The sequence below is a fragment of the Scyliorhinus canicula genome, chromosome 7 (genome assembly GCF_902713615.1).
Source record: "Scyliorhinus canicula chromosome 7, sScyCan1.1, whole genome shotgun sequence".
In the NCBI taxonomy this organism is placed as follows: domain Eukaryota; kingdom Metazoa; phylum Chordata; class Chondrichthyes; order Carcharhiniformes; family Scyliorhinidae; genus Scyliorhinus; species Scyliorhinus canicula.
In genome coordinates, this window is record NC_052152.1 from 143877996 (window position 1) to 143895157 (window position 17162).

The following is a 17162-nucleotide window of genomic DNA, read 5'->3' on the forward strand; positions in this document are numbered from 1 at the left end:
AAGGAATGACTATAGAATCAGCCCTCAAGCCTGATCGACTGGAACTTGACCCACAGGATGCAGAGGCGAAAGAAATCTTTTCACATTGGCTCCGATGTTTTAAGGCCTCCTGATTGAAGCAAGCACCCCAGAAACGACGGAGGAGCAGAAACTTAGCCTACTGCACGCAAGGGTGAGCCATCGTATATCTACTCAGTTAAATTCTACCGGCTCATATACAGAGGCCCTGGCCCTACTCGACAAAATGTACGTGAGGCCCGTCAATGAGGTCCATGTTTTTACTACCTGCCGTCAGTGCCCCACAGAATCACTAGAAGAATTTCTAAGAGACTTAAAAGCCTTATCCCGGGACTGTAATTTCCAGGCAGTAAATGCTGCTGAACATAGAGAACTTGCTGTCCGTGATGTCTTTGTTGCAGGCCTTAGATCGAATTACGTGTGTCAGCGACTGCTGGAGAAAGGGGCTCAAAATTTAGAAGAAACCGTTGAACTCGCTACAACTATGGAGGTCTCGTTTCGTAGCCTCACCTTGTTTCCTGCGGACTCCGCGACCCTGTCATGGGTCCCCGACCAGCGACTGCCCCAGCCACCATGCTGCCCCAGCCTGCCATTTTTGTGGCCAGTCCCAGCACCCGCGGCAGCACTGCCTGGCCCGCAACGCGACCTGCAGCAGCTGCGGGCAGAAAGGTCACTACGCCAGAATGTGTCTGGCAAGGAAGGCCCCAGGCCCTAACCCTCCCGCGGCACAAAGCAACCGCTCTCCGCACTCGCAGGCCCGCAACGCTGCGGCCTATACTCAACATCGTGGGCCGAAGGGCCTGTACTGCGCTGTAATGTTCTATGTTCTATGTTCCAGGTGGCGCTGGAACATGGTCGTCTGTGAGGCGGCAATCCTGTACTGGGCCACGGCCAGCAGCTGCACAGAATGTACCAGGCCTTGGACATGTTGATCCATGGCCTAAACTGTCACCCCAAATGCCTCCACCGCGGAAGCTACCCTTGTGGTGTTGGCCTGGGTGGCACGCATCGTCGGCACCACATCCTGCTGCTGTACACAGTTGGACTCCTCCAACTGCACCTGCAGATACTGGATGCTCACCGACAACTCATGTAGTCCCTGGCTCTGCGACTGCATCTCCATGATTGAGGGGACGGTTTGTTCCAGAGGCTCAAGACCCATCTGGACAGCAGCTGGTTCCTTAGGTTGACCTGCCCTTCGACCGTCCACACCCTCGGGTGTTCCTACCTCCACCTGCTGTACCGGGGCAACTGTGTAATGAACACCAGATAGTGTCTCAGGAGCCTCTTTAGTAACGTGCCCAACCGAGGTGAATTCTCTGGGATGGTGGAGGAGCTGTGAAGAAAAGTCACTGTCATGCTCCGACCCGAGCTCCAGGGTCTCCTGAGTCTCGGGTGGAGGGCTGGAGTCCGAGCTGCTCAGCTCACGGGGAGGCTCCGGCTGTGGCACTGGCTGGGGGTGGGGGACGCCAGATGGATCCACCCCATCTCCAGCAGGTCCTGTAAGACACAGGACAACGATTAGACCGCAGGCCGAGAGGGAGGGGGGGAGGGGGGGGGGGGGGGGGGTGGTGGTGTGCCGGGGGGTTGGCATATGTATTCACGGGGAACTTCAGCCCAGCAGGGTCTCATTTCCTCGCACGTGGCCGAGCTTCACGTCGGCGACCTCCTGTTCCACCTGGCCGCCAACCAGGTCCAGGGCCCTCTGCTCAGGCATGGTTGAGGGGTTACAGGTTTGGTGGTCCCCCATCTGTCTTCTCCCGTTCCGGCAGTTTTGCGGAGCCTTGTTCTTCCGGCACTGTTGGCCAATGCAGGTGGTGTTGCCCGTGGCGCTGGCCGCCAGGGTACAGGGTCATCTGCCTCCTTTCCACGAAGGGTCTCCAGCTCGGCATCGGTGAAGCGAGTAGCTGCTTTCCTTGCTGCCATCTTGTTGGCTGGGATGGTGTGTGTGGGGAGTGAAGTGCTTATATGCGGCTGCAGCTTGTCAGCCTCCTGAGTGTCAATCATGAGACAGACAAAATCCCGCCCCATTTCTCATTAGAACCAATTGTGTTCTACGTAGCGCAGGTGCTAGCCTCTCAACTGTAGTGGAATTAGTCCAAGTGTGGCACCTGTTTTGCTGTCGTGAAAGTCCACGAATTCTGCTTTGGCGCCAACTCTTAGTCACAGAAACGGACAATCCTGCTGCCCACCTTTCCAGACACTTTTTGCTGAGGTGAATGGGCCTAGCCGGGAATTATCCAAACCCCCACTGCCCACCTCAAGGTTGAAAATCCAACCCAACATTCCCAAAAATGACGTTTCATCAGAATTGGAAAAAGTCAACAGATGTAGCAGGTTTTAAACATATACAGAGACCAGGAAATGGGTGAGGAGGGTGCAGTGAGGGAGGAGGAAGTGGTGGAAGAAAGGGGAGCAAGGCAGAAAAAATTAAATTACAAGCGGGGTGATGGACAAGTTCAAAACGGTAGTAATGATGCAAGTAAAGAAACAAAGGATTTGTCTGAAGGGGCTGTAAATAGTAATAGCAGAATCATCAGCAACAGTTGCTGTTTGAGAAAATAAGAGCAATAGCTATGATCACAATTGGTAAAACTCAAAAGTTGATTCCAGAACATTGTAAAGTACTTCAATGTAAGATGAGGTGCTCGAGATTCTATCACATTAGGACTCTGCAGAAGGTCAAGGCCAGAGAAGTCAAGAGTGAGTCAGGAAAAAAGAAGGGCGAGCATTCATATTGTGGCTGTCATAACCACTGGACATCTCAACGAGCTTTGCAACCAATTAAGTACTTCTGAGCTGTGATCCTTGTTAAAATGCAGGAAGTGCAGCTGTCAATTGGCACACAGTAAGCCCTACGAACAGCAATATGATCATGACCAGATCATTTGTTTTTTTTGTGATTTTGACTGATGGTTAACTCCCCAACAAAATAATGTTGTTGAATCTTTCACATCTACCTGAGGGGCCTTGATGTAAGGTTTCAGCTGAAGAATAGCACCTAATGTGCAGTGTGGAGTACGAGTCTTGATTTTTGTGCTCAGGTCCTATACTGGGACCTGAACCCCAAACCTTCTAACTCAGAGACGACTGTGCCACCAGGTGAGCCATAGTTGACACACCAGTGAAATGACAGACATTCGGAAGATCAGGGTCATGCTTGGGGACCGAGTGAAGGTGTTTTGCAAAATTATTGCTCAAACCTTGCTACTTGCTTTGGTATGTTTCAGTTCATACAAATGTTCCGGGCATCATGGTCTCAACATTGCATCGGCTTCATCCAGCAGTTATTGCAGGATGACACACGTCTGTTGCTTTTCTTCAACACAGACCATTCTGAAGCATGTGATTGCCAGGGGTCTTTGCCACTCTGGGCACATCCAGGGTGCCCACGCCCAACAAACCTCTTGCAACTCCAGCATCTAGAGGCGGTTGCACAATTTCTTCCCTGCTACCCTGAAATTATTGTTGTATACTCTCTTTGGCTCCCATCATCATGGAAAAGAAACAAAATGACTTCTATTTTAGGGGTTGACGCTCCATATTAGGCCTAGTTTCCCTCTATGATCATCACTGGCACCATAACCCCATGAAGATTTGACAGCACATCACACTGGGTATAATGACTCTCGACTACTGAGTGTGTTTCCATCCATGACTAATCCCCGCTTTGCCCTACTAGCCTTGTGGCTTGACGTTCCGCTGAGTGGGAACTTCTGGTGTCAGCCTCTCCTCTTTTTAGATCCTATTCTGACATTCTGACAGAAGAACGATCATATAGTTATGGTCCAATAAGTATTTTCTAAATGCCATGTTTATACAATAGAATTTTCAAGAAATTAGTTTTGTCCAGTGTAGGTCTATGGATTTAGCGCATTTCTAGCTATTTTAGATGATCTGAAAGCACTACAGAAAAATATTTTTTAAAATAAGTGCCCATGTGTGTGAAAGCGCAAGTTTGGAGAAACTGAATCCGACTCAAGGAAATGACTTTCTACTCGAGGGTTGATAGCATAGCATTGTAACTTTTGCCAGGCGTAGCAACCCTACCTTAATGGGGAGATCAATGGAATTAGTTGCGATTTCCGGCTCTCCAACCAATGAATAATCAAGTTCTACATACTGATCCAGTTGCCGTGAAACTGTGAAACAAAATAACACAAACTGTAAAACCTGTGGAAGTCAACATAAAAGCGGAATATTTCCTGCTTATGGAGTGCACTTACCACTCAGTGTCTGGATGAAGCTTTCAAGCTTTCCAATCATATTTCTAAACTCTGAGCACAGCTGCATAATAAATACAATGAATAATAAACATCATAAGGAGAAAGATGCCTGGAGAAATTCACCGAGATTCTTTTCGGTACTTTTAAAAATCTATCTTCAGCTTTTCAATTTAACGCATTTTGCAATGGATTTACAAGAAAGTATGTAACAATAAAAACACCAATTTCCTTTTACCTTAAAATCTGCTCATGTTTCTTCGCTCCTCTTTACAACTCATTAAATCTGACAAATACACTAATGCTCTCCGTGTCTTAACATGCACCGATGTCCCATTCACCCTTCACTGCTCAAATTATTGACTTACAAGTGGGCTCCAGGCCCACCAACATGTCAGTTTTAAAATTCCCATCCTTTGTTCAATTCCGCCTGTGGCCTCACCCTCATCTCTGTAACTTCCTCCAATCCTACAACACTCCAAAGATATTGTATTCCTCCAATATGACTTCTTCTTCATCCCTATTTCTTTCTTGGTGTACACCTTTAGGCCATCTCAGCCCTAAACTGTGGAATTACCTTTCCAAACTTCTTCACCTCTTCACTTGTCCAGCCTTTTTAGAGTTAGACTTGTCTTACCTATTTGACCTAACATTTGGTCACCTGCCCTTAATGTCTGCTTCCTTGGTTTAGCATCAATCTTTGTCCAATTATGCTCCTTTGGTGCCTTTTTAAATTAGAGACGTTACATAAATACATGTTGTTGTTGCTCTTCTTGATTTTCTATCCAAGGACTGATGATTAATTGTCTGATATGCACTCCAGGTGGGCAAAGCGCCTCGCAAGGAGAATTGGGAACATTAGCTTTCTCTAGTCATGTGTGACTTTTTCAGAATTTCCCAATATCATTATATCTTTTGTTAAATACCGTGACAGTGGGACATACCAGTTTACATATGGTTTTGACAATACTTTATATAGACTGCACATATTATTTGCTTGCAATTATATCAGTGACCCAATAATAATCCCCAACATTTCAAATTTTGGGCAATTATTATATCTAGATATTTTTATTTTCTCAAATTATTTAGCTTCATTTTCCTTGAACTTGCTTCTCAGGGTGGCAAGGCCATTATTTACTGACCATTCCTAATTGCACTGAAAAGCTAGCCATGGGCCTTCTTCTCAAACCACTGCAGTCTTTGTTGGTGGTGATTTGATTCAACTGAGTGGCTTGCTGAGCCACTTCAGAGTCAGTCACATTGGTTTGGGACACAGGCTGCATAAAAGCCAGACCAGGTAAGAACGGCAGGTTTCTTTCCTTTGGATACGCTAATTGGAATTTTACAACAATCTGACAGTTTTCTGATCACTTTTCCCGATTTCCACATCTGTAAAAATGTATAAAATTTCATGAAGGACCGTGGATTTATTTGAACTCATATTCTCTGGATTACGAGTCCAGTAGTATAACCATTAAGCTACCATACCTGCATCAATGTATTTGCTTGCATTTTGTTAGAATCAGTGTCATTTCCAATTTGCCTGTATAATTATTAACTCTCCTCACATCCTTTTCAATTTTACAGCTTTAATCCTTTGCAAATTCAATAGCCTTCCATCTGATTATCCCTTGATATCTTTATGGGAACTGAGTTGAATCAGGAGAGGTGGATCGGGGTAATCAGCAATTCTCCTGAGGGCAGAAACTGGAGTTTGGTGGTGGGAGGTGGGGCTGTAAACATGGTCTTCACTGGGAGAGTGAAATGCAATCATACTACATTAATAATCTGTTTTATGCTGCCCCCCCCGAAAAAAAAATTCTTTATCATTGACTTCATTGAAAAAGAAAATCCAAACATGGTCTAAAGTGAGTTGTCAATTCACTACGGCTGTTTTTTGTGCTATGTGAAGAATAATCTCATCCTACACCTCTGTTCCTGATGCTACTTTCACTGGATAACAGTCATTTAAAAGTTGCTGGATTATTATAAAAATCCACTGGTTCAATAATGTCCTGTTTGTTGGCCTGAATGGAACTACTGAAGTCCACAGAGCAACAAGTAATGGCTTATCGGTGTCACATCTCAGGGACAAATCTTTTAAAATTGATTATTATTAACCTCTGCCGTATTAACAGTGTTCCCCTGTACTCTTTACCCTTCCCTTTGCGTCGTCTCTCCCCCACATATTTTACCCCCTAACCTAATCCTAAGCATTTTGAACTCAAATAATATGAAACCCTCTGAAAATGAAATAAAATGAAAATCGCTTATTGTCACGAGTAGGCTTCAATTAAGTTACTGTGAAAAGCCCCTAGTCGCCACATTCCGGTGCCTGTTCAGGGAGGCTGATCCGGGAATTGAACCGTGCTGCTGGCCTGCCTTGGTCTGCTTTCAAAGCCAGCGATTTAGCCCAGTGTGCTAAACCAGCCCCTCATTCACAACACACACACACACACTACCGGGGGGGGGAGGCATTACACCAACCCATATAAAAGGACACAGCACACATGATCTTCCTCTTTCCAGTGGAGACTCTCAGTGAGAACACAGGGTTGATTTGAAACACATCACACCCACCACGTGGATTGTAGCAGACTGGTTCTTCAGTCTGAGTAGCTATAGCAGGATTAACAGGAGAGTCGAATCCAAGTAGGAGAATTGATAACAGTTCAATAAATGTGTTAAAGCTATCTCCAAGTCTGAACCTTCCTTTGTCAGATTGCACATCAAGGAAGCAGCTTATGCTACGTCAAGAGCATAAAAAAACATAACCAACCTTCCCATTGTTCTGTTCTATCTATTGTTTCACACATGATCCTATGAGTAACCATCATACACTCTCTTACATTTTGCAAACATATTTAGTTCTACCAATTTGGACCCAAGTGAAAAAGAACCATAGAGTTCCACCTTACCTCCTGAGGAGCAATTTGTCTGATTTTATCTTTCACTTGAGCAAGGAACATATTGTAAAACCAGCTTTGAGGAAAGAAAAAAAATATTGTCAAAAGTAAAGTAACATGATGCAATGCATGTAAAATTCTTTGTTACTAATCCATTATTTGCTTCCAAGAGTGACTGAATTTGGAACAAGGCATTGGACTTTTTAATTAAACTGGTTGTAAAAAGGCTGGTTGTTCCCAATTACCTTTTTAAAAAATTGTTTTTGGAATCTGAGCATTGCTGGCTAGACCAGCATTTATTGCCCATCCCGAATTGCCCTTGAGAAGCAGTGAACCGCTGCAGTCCATTTGGTGTAGGTACACCCATTGTGCCGTTTGGAAGGGAGTCCTATTTTTTGACCCAGTGATAGTGAAGGAACGGTAATATATTTCCAAGTCAGGATGGTGTGTGGCTGGGGGGCGAACTTGCAGATGGTGGTGTCTACCGTTCTTGTTCTTCCAGGTGGTAGAGGTCACAAGGTTGGAAGGTACTATTGAAGGAGCCTTGGTGAGTTGCTGCAGTGCATTTGTAGATGACACACATTGCAGCCAATGCGTGCTGTTGGTGGAAGGAGTGAATGTTAAGTTGCTGAATGGGGTGTCAATCAATCAGGCTGCCATTATCCCGGATGGTCTCAAACTTGAGTATTGTTGGAGCTGGAACTATCCAAGTATGTGGAGAGTATTCCATCACACTCTCACCTCGTGTCTTGTAGATGATGTACAGGCGTTGGAGAGTCAGGACGTGAGTTACTTGCCACGTAATTTACTGCATTTGGATGATCGGCCAGTGTTATAATGAGTTGAGGAAGAAAGTCAGGTCCCCAAATAAGTACACTGACTTCAGCCAAGGTAAGTAAGATTACAAATAAGTGACGTAGGTAAGTATAGATAAGAACAGACATCGGAATGTGGTGACGAGAGAATTTTCGCAGTAACTTCATTGCAGTGTTAACGTAAGCCTACTTGTGACAATAATAAAAAATTATTATTATGAAGTGAGATGATAATTGTCAAGTTGTTGTTGGAATAGGAACAATGAAGGGAATGAATGGGCAATAGGAATTTTGCTCTAGATTGCTATTTCTGGTGTCACGTGCACACTGCTGATGGTGTAGAACAGACTAAGCTCGACTGCAATCCTTTTCCAAGGATGAAGAAAATCTTTGCTCAGATGAAGAACTGCCACTTGGGCGAGGTATTACTGGAGGGTTGTCCAGCAACCGTGGCACTAAACAACATTAGTCCACACCTTCAGGATGGGAAATTAACTTTTCTACATTTAGCTACTTTCTTGACTTCCAATCTCTCTGCATTACATTCTCTGGTCAACATAGTAAGGGAGTACACCTGTTATATAAATTTCACAATCTCTCTTCTGTTGCATTCAATGGGAAGTAAGTGCAGGAGAGGTTTATAATAGATGGTCGATCCATAAATGCTAGTTCACTGCCTGCACAGAAAAATAAAATTGTCCCTATTCTGAAGAAAGGTTACTGTGAAACTGACTGTTAAGAAATTGTTTTATTGTTATACATGTCTCACAATGCTAATGCTCAAATGCCTCACCATATGTATACTTTGTGTGTTTCACAACGCGTGTTCCTTGACAGAAGGAATTTGCATTCTGAATAGCTTCCATGTTGTGCAATGAGCTTACCTGCCTCCTCCATGAAGCTGAAGGTTGAAACGGTTTAAGCTTGCGCCACAGTCCTGGTAACTTAGAACTGGGCGAGCGCTGCCCTGCGAAATGTCAACAATGAACGCAGCTGAAAGATCGTTAATGTTCAGGTCAAAGGTTCCTCCATCATTTCTATTGAAAGGTAATGCACATGTGACAATTGCTAATACATCTGCTCCATTCGCAAATAAATTAGTCAACCCTCATCAGTGCACTTTTTTTCTTCTAAACTGTTACTTGGGTCCTAAAGAAGACATCAGTTCAGAGTACCTAATAATTCTGGCACATGTAATGATGGATATATTATCTTGCATGATGATGTTCAAATATTGTCCTGATTGTAGCAGCCTGTCCCATGTACAGAGCCAAATCATTCTGTTATCTCTCCAGTCAACTGTGAATGCTCCCAGCTCTTTCAGCTCTTGCTAATTCACCCAGTTAAAAGCTTTATCATAATTCACAAAGAAAATGTACATTTCTTGCTGGTATTCTATGCTTCTTTCTCTTAACAGTCTCATCACTATTATAGCCTCCTTAGTCCCACAAGCTTTAGAATAATAGAATCCCTACTGTGCAGAAGGAGGCCTTTCGGCCCTTCAAGTCTGCACCGGCTTCTGAAAGAGAACCCTACCGAGGCCAATGCCCCACCCTATCCCCGTAACCCAGTAACCCCACCTAACGTTTTGAACACTAAGGGGCAATGTACCATGGCCAATCCACATAACCTGCACATCTTTAGACTATGGGGGGAAAGCGGACACGGGGAGAAGGTACAAACTCCACACAGGCAGATAATCACCCAAAGCTGGAATTGAACCCGGATCTCTTGCTCTGTGAGGCAGCAGAGCTAACCGCTGTGCCGCCATGCCTTCCTAAATCAAGTTGATCACAGCAGATTTAATGGCTGGTTTTGGCTTCACGTTTAGCTGTAGCAAAGATTGCATTCGAAAGAATTGTTTAACTGAGGAAAGAGTAATGATCTTAAAGAAAAGAGTTGTCACGACTTCATTTAAATCTCAAGGAAAGCAGCATCCAAAGATGAAAAAGTTGTGGTAGGTCGTTCTGGAGAAGGAAAGATTGAGCGGGGCTGTTGGGAAGATCACAAGGGATGGATTCTCCAGTCCCTCAGCGGCGCACCGACTGCTGGCAGCGGATTCTCTAGTCCCACCGCTTGTCAATGAGATTTCCTATCGCAGGCATCCCTCGCGATCCAGAAACTTGGGAATAGGGGTGAACTGCCGGTGGGAAAAGAGTATCCCAAAGACCAGAGAATTCCAGCGCTGCTGCCTCACAACACCAGGGACCCGTGTTCAAGTCCGGCCTTGGGTTACTCTCTGTGTTGAGTTTACATGTTCTCCCCGTGGCTGTGTGGGTTTCCTTCAGGGGCTCAGTTTCCTCCCCACAGTCAAAAATGTGCAGGTTAGGTGGATTATCAATGCAGGGATGTGCAGGTTAGGTGGGGTTGCAGGGAAGTGGACCTTGGTGAGGTGCTCTTTCAGAGAGTTGGTGCAGACTTGATGGGCCTAATCGCCTCCTGCATTGTAGGGATTCTATGGAAATGTTGGCTCTGTGGAAACTATGGCTAGTATTATGGGCTTTGCCACATGCAGAGATATAAAACACAAAGGTCAATTACCCCAAGAGTTTTTTGTGCACCAATTAGTGGCCACAACAGACAACATAGGCAGAGATCTGGATGTATAAACAGAACCACGGAACATAAATCAGAGAGGCCTGACTTGCAGTGCTGAGACCTGTTTTGGTTTTGATGTTCGTGGAAGATAAAGGCACTGAAACAAACTTGGAGCAAGGCATCAAAGATAATATTCAGAAACCCAGGGCAGAATCTTCTGCAGAGTGGTAATAATCGTTGTCCCACCCCCCACATACCTTCCCAGTCTCGTCACTCAATTGCCTGAGCCACTTACCTTTAAAATTTGCCTTCCCTATTTAAATTGTCCCTTTAAAAACTTCCTTTCCGGGAGCTAATGCCGTAAAAAGGGAATATTCCCTTTTCCGTGCACCCCAGTTACACCTCGATGGAGGTTGGGCAATGCAGCGATATCATGGTTGTTTTGTACTTCACTGACTGACCACTAGAAGTCTCATTAGTTATATAAGTGAATGTTAGAATCAGGTGACCTCAGACTGACTGGGGAGTTGGGAGGGAGGTTGCTTGTGCATGTTTATACTGTTATTCATCTGTTGTTTTGTACATATTTGACCCATAGTTAGTTAGTAAATTATTTATAGCTTTAGCTACACTTGGTCTTGTAATATAAAATAGGCCACCCGACAAGAACATTATAGACAAGACAGGGGTTTTGGAATTTCAACGAAGGCAAGTCTATCCAGAGTGGCAATCTGCCAGGGACTGCCACTCTGAGGAAGCTACAGGCCATTATTTGTTAAAATAAATGCACACATCAGAAAAAAAATTCAACTTGGAGTTATAGGAGTTGGGGAACTTTTTTTTGTATTTCTCAGCCAGTGATATTAATACCTTGTTGTATTTTGATAGTACATATTCTACCTTTATTTATGATAAATGTTTGATACCGCACATTTGATATTTTAACTGAATATTATACACTTTATCTTTCAACAGACTATAAGGGACATCACACAAAAACATACATCAGTCCAAATGTCACATGCCAATTTCCAGCAATGTCAATGTGGGCGTTATCCATTGAAAACTTGACACCAGAGTTGGGGATGAATCCAATGCCAGAGTTAGGCAATCCAAAACTCTTAATGGACATCCTGCAAATACAGACACACATTAACTTTGTAGCTTCATGAACAATGATGGAATAATATTGGGGGTGATATTTTTGGGCCCATTCGCCATGGGCACAAATCCTGCTGTGGCCTCTACCACTCACGGGATTTGCGGTGGCACGATCTCAGTTTGAGATCCCCCCCCCGACCTAATCAGGTTTAAGCCCTGACATGAAACTGTCCCAAATTAAATATTATTAAACAGCCATTTCTTCTGGTGTTGTCAGATGATCCGAGTCTCCACCCCTCCCCCCCCTCCCCGATATGACATCACACCGGCGTAAATCAGTACTGCTTTCAAAAAATGGAACCCAGTCATGATGACCACTCTGGGGGCTCAGAGGTAAGTATCGCCCTCGGGTGGTGAGCGACATGACTGGTAGTGCCCTGGCATAGCTCTCTGGCACTCTGCTACTGCCAGGTTCGCACTGCCAGGGGACAAGTTCAGGGGTGGAGCGTCATTGGAAGGAAGGTTCCAATTAGGTGGGGGGGGAGGAGATGATACCCCAATGCCGACGGTGATGAAGGGGTGGGGGGGTTACGGGTCACCCTGATGCCTGTATGGTGTGGGGGTGGGGAGGGGAGGGGTTGTCCCAAATATTGATGGGGTGAGGGGGCTTTACTTTGAGATCGGGGCATCCTTTAAATATGGTACCCTGATATCTGGGAACCATGGCTTGCTGGCTCTTATCGCGCTATGCCTTGCCAGATTTATGGCGCAAAACGGGCCCCATTCTTTTTTTTTGACAAAGTGTCAGAAGATCTGGAGTGAAAACCTAGCTAGTGCTTTTAGGAAAATTCCACCCATTATTTGTAGATTGATTTCAAAATATACCAAGGTCGGCTCTAAAAATATCACCACAAGTTCAATGTATATGTTGCATAATCAGAAACATTTCAATACCCTCAAAATATTGATTGTGACATTTAATTTGTACTAAAATGGCTGCTACAAATGTAACCTGGCGAATGCAGTGCATATTCAACACACTGCATTGTGATAATTTGTTCAGACAGTCTTATGCAAGACTCGGCGCTGATATGTACGAGGTAGTTGAGATAATAGAATGTCTACCACACTTTAGGGTGCAAGACATTCTGTTGACCTCTTGGTACACAACTGCTGTAAACTTAAATTTAAGAAACACCATTTTCTTTGAAACTACAGAAATGGAACCTTTTTGAAAAAAAGAATCGATTAAAATGCTGTCAGTGCTAGAAAATAAAGTCAATAGTTTATGTCAAGGTTCAGGAACAAGGGGATAATGGTAAAAGTGTATTGCAAATGTTTCCCATACTCTTAATTTCAATGAAACCCAATAGCAGTATTTAAATTAAAGCAAAATACAGCAGATGTTGGAATCTAAAACAAAAACAGAAAATGCTGGCAAAACTCAGCAGGTCTGGCAGCACCTGCAGAGAGAAAATAAAGAGAGTGAATGTTTTGAGTCTGTGTGACTGCAAAGTATTTAGATGGTAATCCATGAAAACTCCTTTTTTGGAGCAGCAATCTGTTGGAATAGATTGTCAACCTATGATCGAACCTATTCAATTTCCATTCTCCTGATTTCAGCTGGGAATTCAGTTGGATTCAGTCCAACATCATTAGGTGAATACATACCCTCAGTGTGGAAATGCCAAATAATCTATTCAGCTAACAATATTTGGTGTGTTCAAAATGATCGTTTCTTTCCAGGGATTTCTCTCCAACATTAGCAAGACCGCACCTGGAGTACTGTGTACAGTTTTGGTCTCCTTATAGACGCAGTTCGGCAAGGTTCACTGCACTAATTCCTTTGATGAAAGGGTCAGATTATAAGGAAAGGTGGAACAGGTTGGGCCCATTCTCATTGGAGTTGACAAGAATACGAGGTGATTTTATTGAAATGTACAAGATCTTGAGGGGAATCGACAGGGTGGATGCTGAAAGGCTATTTGCCCTTGTGAGAGAGGCTAAAACCAGAGAACACAGTTTCAAAATGAGGGTCCTCCCATTTAAGACAGCGATGAAGATTTTTTTTCTCTCAGAGTATCAATTGCCTCAGGAATTCTCTTCCATGGAGAGTGGTGGATGCAGGGTTATGAAATATATTCAAGGTTGTATTAGATTGTTGATTGGCAAAGAAGTCAAGGGTTAAGGGGAGGGGGTGCAGACAGGAAAGTGGGGTATAGACCACAAGCCATGATCTTATTGCATGGCCGTGCAGGCTGGTGGGGCCCCATGACCTATTCCTGCTCCTAATCCTTGTGTTGTGATATTTCCATGCTGGTGTTGTGTGGTACGCGTCTAATATAATATTACCCCAAGAGAGGAGGAGGAGATTTGTTGACAGGCTCCTCAATTAAAAAAGGATGGCCATGCACTTCCTTGTGCAAGTTCACAAGAAGGTCCCGAAACCAACTGTATCACATCTGTGGGAGAGAATGCCTGTCCTTGCATAAATAATTTGGCTGGGTTGTTGTATGAGCTTTGAGAGGCAGGGACCTGATATGTTCCTATTCTCCTTCTGCTCCTATTGTTGTTTAGGCCTTCAGCAAGCCCTCTGATATGCATTGGAGAAGGCTGTAGTGTTGTATGAAGTTGTTAAAGCTCACACTCTGATATTGTCCAGAGACTCGGTTAGAATAGTCCCCAAATAATTCATAGCTGTGCTTAGAATCATACTAAAGGAGGGCTTGGCAACAAGGTGCGATATGCTCCAATATAGATCCCTGACTTCAAAAGCAGTCAAACATCATTGAACAGCTGTGATTGGTAGATCCCTTGACAGCAGCTGTCATATTTTACCAACAGCTGTCATATTTTACCAAACTCATCCTTAATCTCAAATTAGCTGGTGCTCAGAAAACAACATTCTTGGAAGTTAAAACCGAAAACGCTGGATAAACTAAGCAGGCCTAGCAGCATCTGTGTGTGTGTGTGTGTGTGTATGGAGGGGGAGAGAATTTCTCTGTCCACAGATGCTGCCAGACCTGCTAAGCTTATCCAGCATTTTCTGTTTTTATTTCAGATTTACAGCATCTGCAGTATTTTATTGTTATTTGAACATTCTAGGAAAAATAAACAATAGAATAATAAATGTAGAACGTAATCAATTAGAAAGCAGAAGTTCGAAGATAACAAAATATTTCTTTCCAATGAAATGAAAATTGATGCCACAATCAAAACATAAACAGGCACAATGATTATGACTTGGGCAGGCAGAATGTATCATTCCAGAGATAGATTTTTATTTCCTTAGCTTTTATGGTACTTTCCGATACGTGGCAAGGGAAGTGTGGTGATAAGATTTAATCAGTTAGTATTTACTCATTTTCTGGAGTATAGAATTGCTTGGACATGTATTTGAAGTACCATTACCTACAGAACCAAAGGCTATGGACCAAAAGCTGGAAAATAGGATTTGGCTGGCCGGTTTGGCTCAGTTGGCCTGACAGCTGGTTTGTGATGCAGAGAGGTGCCAATTCCCATACCAGCTGAGTTTATTCATGAAGGCCTGGCCTTCTCAAACTTGCTCCTTGCCTGAGGTGTAGTGACCTTCAGGTTAAATCAACACCATTGAGCTCTCCCCCTCAAAGGGGGCCTTCCCGTACCAGCCTCCCCGAACAGGCGCCGGAATGTGGCGACTAGGGGCTTTTCACAGTAACTTCATTGAAGCCTACTCGTGACAATAAGCGATTTTCATTTTTCATTTTTTTCAAAGAGGAAAGAGCCTATGGTAATCTGGGACTATGGTAACTTGAACTCTACTGTATCCACAACAGAGACGATGGGCTATAAATATTCCATTTCTGTAGCCACCTTACAAGCTGAGCAGGCTGTAATACAGTAAGAGTGGTTGACACAACAAAAACGTGTTTACCTCTTATCATTACATACCCTGTTATACGATAGTCTATCCACCCAAGTAGGTCTATTGTCCCACTCATATCTGGGGGTTGAAACTCCTTGATCTTCTCCTCGGCAGCAGTGATGGCAATTTGCCTGGCTGATCATTTTAAAACAGGAGCACAATATGTAATGAGTGGCAAACCAATGCAAAATGTTTTAAATTCAACTACTTGTTTTCTGCCAGTGGACTTTATTATTTGACATAGCATCAGTAAATGCAAATGTGAATGAGCACAGTAAAGACTGCCGGCCGTAAGGGCAATCAGGTGTCAGCATCACTGGCATTTCTAGAGAACATAAAATTGATTGGAGGTTATAAAGTTCCACATATTAAAAATAGTAGATAGTCAATGTGTAACGCTGGGCGACATTTCCAAATGTTCTCAACCACTTACCATCCAAATGCATAATTTTAATCTGTTACAGGTTAATCTGTAACAGAGTCATCTGTTACTTTCTCCATGATTTTCACACACAGTTTGCCCACATTAAACTGCATAGCCAATGCGTATTTTTACTGAAAACAAACCTATTAGGTAAAGGGGTATTTTCAAGCTTTAATGGTAAGTTTTTGTTTTATTAGAAAATCATAACAAGGATGTCAACAGTTTCTCTCATATAAAATTAGGTTTGGGGCAGTATGATATTTCATAGTGTGCTATTTCAAAGCCATAAATTTCAATGGCTCCAGACTGTATGATAAAAATGGCTTGAGAGTTATCAGTGCTCACCATTATTATAGTTTAAATCAGACAGTAACATGCAGCAAATATACATGCACAGTTAAACTTGGAAATCAGAATGTTAGTGCCCAAAATGCCTTGTTTCTCCAGAAGCTGCATTATACTGGCATCTCGTCAAGCAACATAACATTACATAGAATTGTGTGAAGTTGTATTTGCCTGATATACACTCAATAAACTCACTGGAAAATGTCATGGTTGCTTCATTCTAGTTAAACTAATTTTCAAAGGCTTGACAGGTCTTAACTACAGCCAAACAACCTCTCTGGCATTGAAATGTAACATTTTAACCGCGGGGTTCCATTCCTTCAGCTTTTAATTTCTGTTGGAGATTTAAATGTTCAACTAAAGTTGTAAAAGTTCTACCTTTTTTATTTTGCCCTCTTAAAAATGTCATACATCCCCCCCCCCCCCCCCCCCCCCCCTTATTCACTTTCTCCAGCTGTATTGACATTGAATTTAACATTCTGATACTTTCTGGTCAGACTCTGCCCCAGTAAAAATTCTACAATCCAATTGGCTAATGACATACATAGATATTTGGTCTGTTCACACAGGTCGTTATAATAATGACTGCTGTGCTGAAATGACTTCCAAATTTTAGAAATGCTGTTCAATTGATGCTGACTGGAAAATCTCAGCCAATACCTTCATTTACTTAATTGCCAAAAATAGATGTGAGATTGACCATCAGATTTTGCCCATCATCCTCGATTTCATGGCCGGGATTCTCCGAAATCCCAGCCAGGCCTCCAGGCCCAGGCATTCTTCTCTCCCTGGGGGGGCCAGCACGACGCTGGAGTGATGTGCGCTCGAAAGCCACGGCTTTCGCGCCGTGGTCCGTGTATGCGTGTCATGGCCAGCGTGGGTCAG

At 43.6% G+C, this 17162-nt stretch overlaps 1 protein-coding gene across 1 annotated transcript in view; it reads right to left on the reverse strand.

Annotated features, from left to right (window-relative positions):
• Window positions 1–17162, reverse strand: part of LOC119969434 (bactericidal permeability-increasing protein-like) — a 58793-nt gene that overhangs the window by 37736 nt on the left and 3895 nt on the right. The window contains exons 3-8 of the mRNA XM_038803067.1: window positions 15535–15643; window positions 11508–11636; window positions 8850–9002; window positions 7163–7226; window positions 4245–4305; window positions 4069–4160 (exon numbers count right to left, since the gene is read on the reverse strand). Coding sequence (XP_038658995.1) covers window positions 4069–4160; window positions 4245–4305; window positions 7163–7226; window positions 8850–9002; window positions 11508–11636; window positions 15535–15643 — 608 coding nt within the window. The remainder of the gene's footprint in view (window positions 1–4068; window positions 4161–4244; window positions 4306–7162; window positions 7227–8849; window positions 9003–11507; window positions 11637–15534; window positions 15644–17162) is intronic.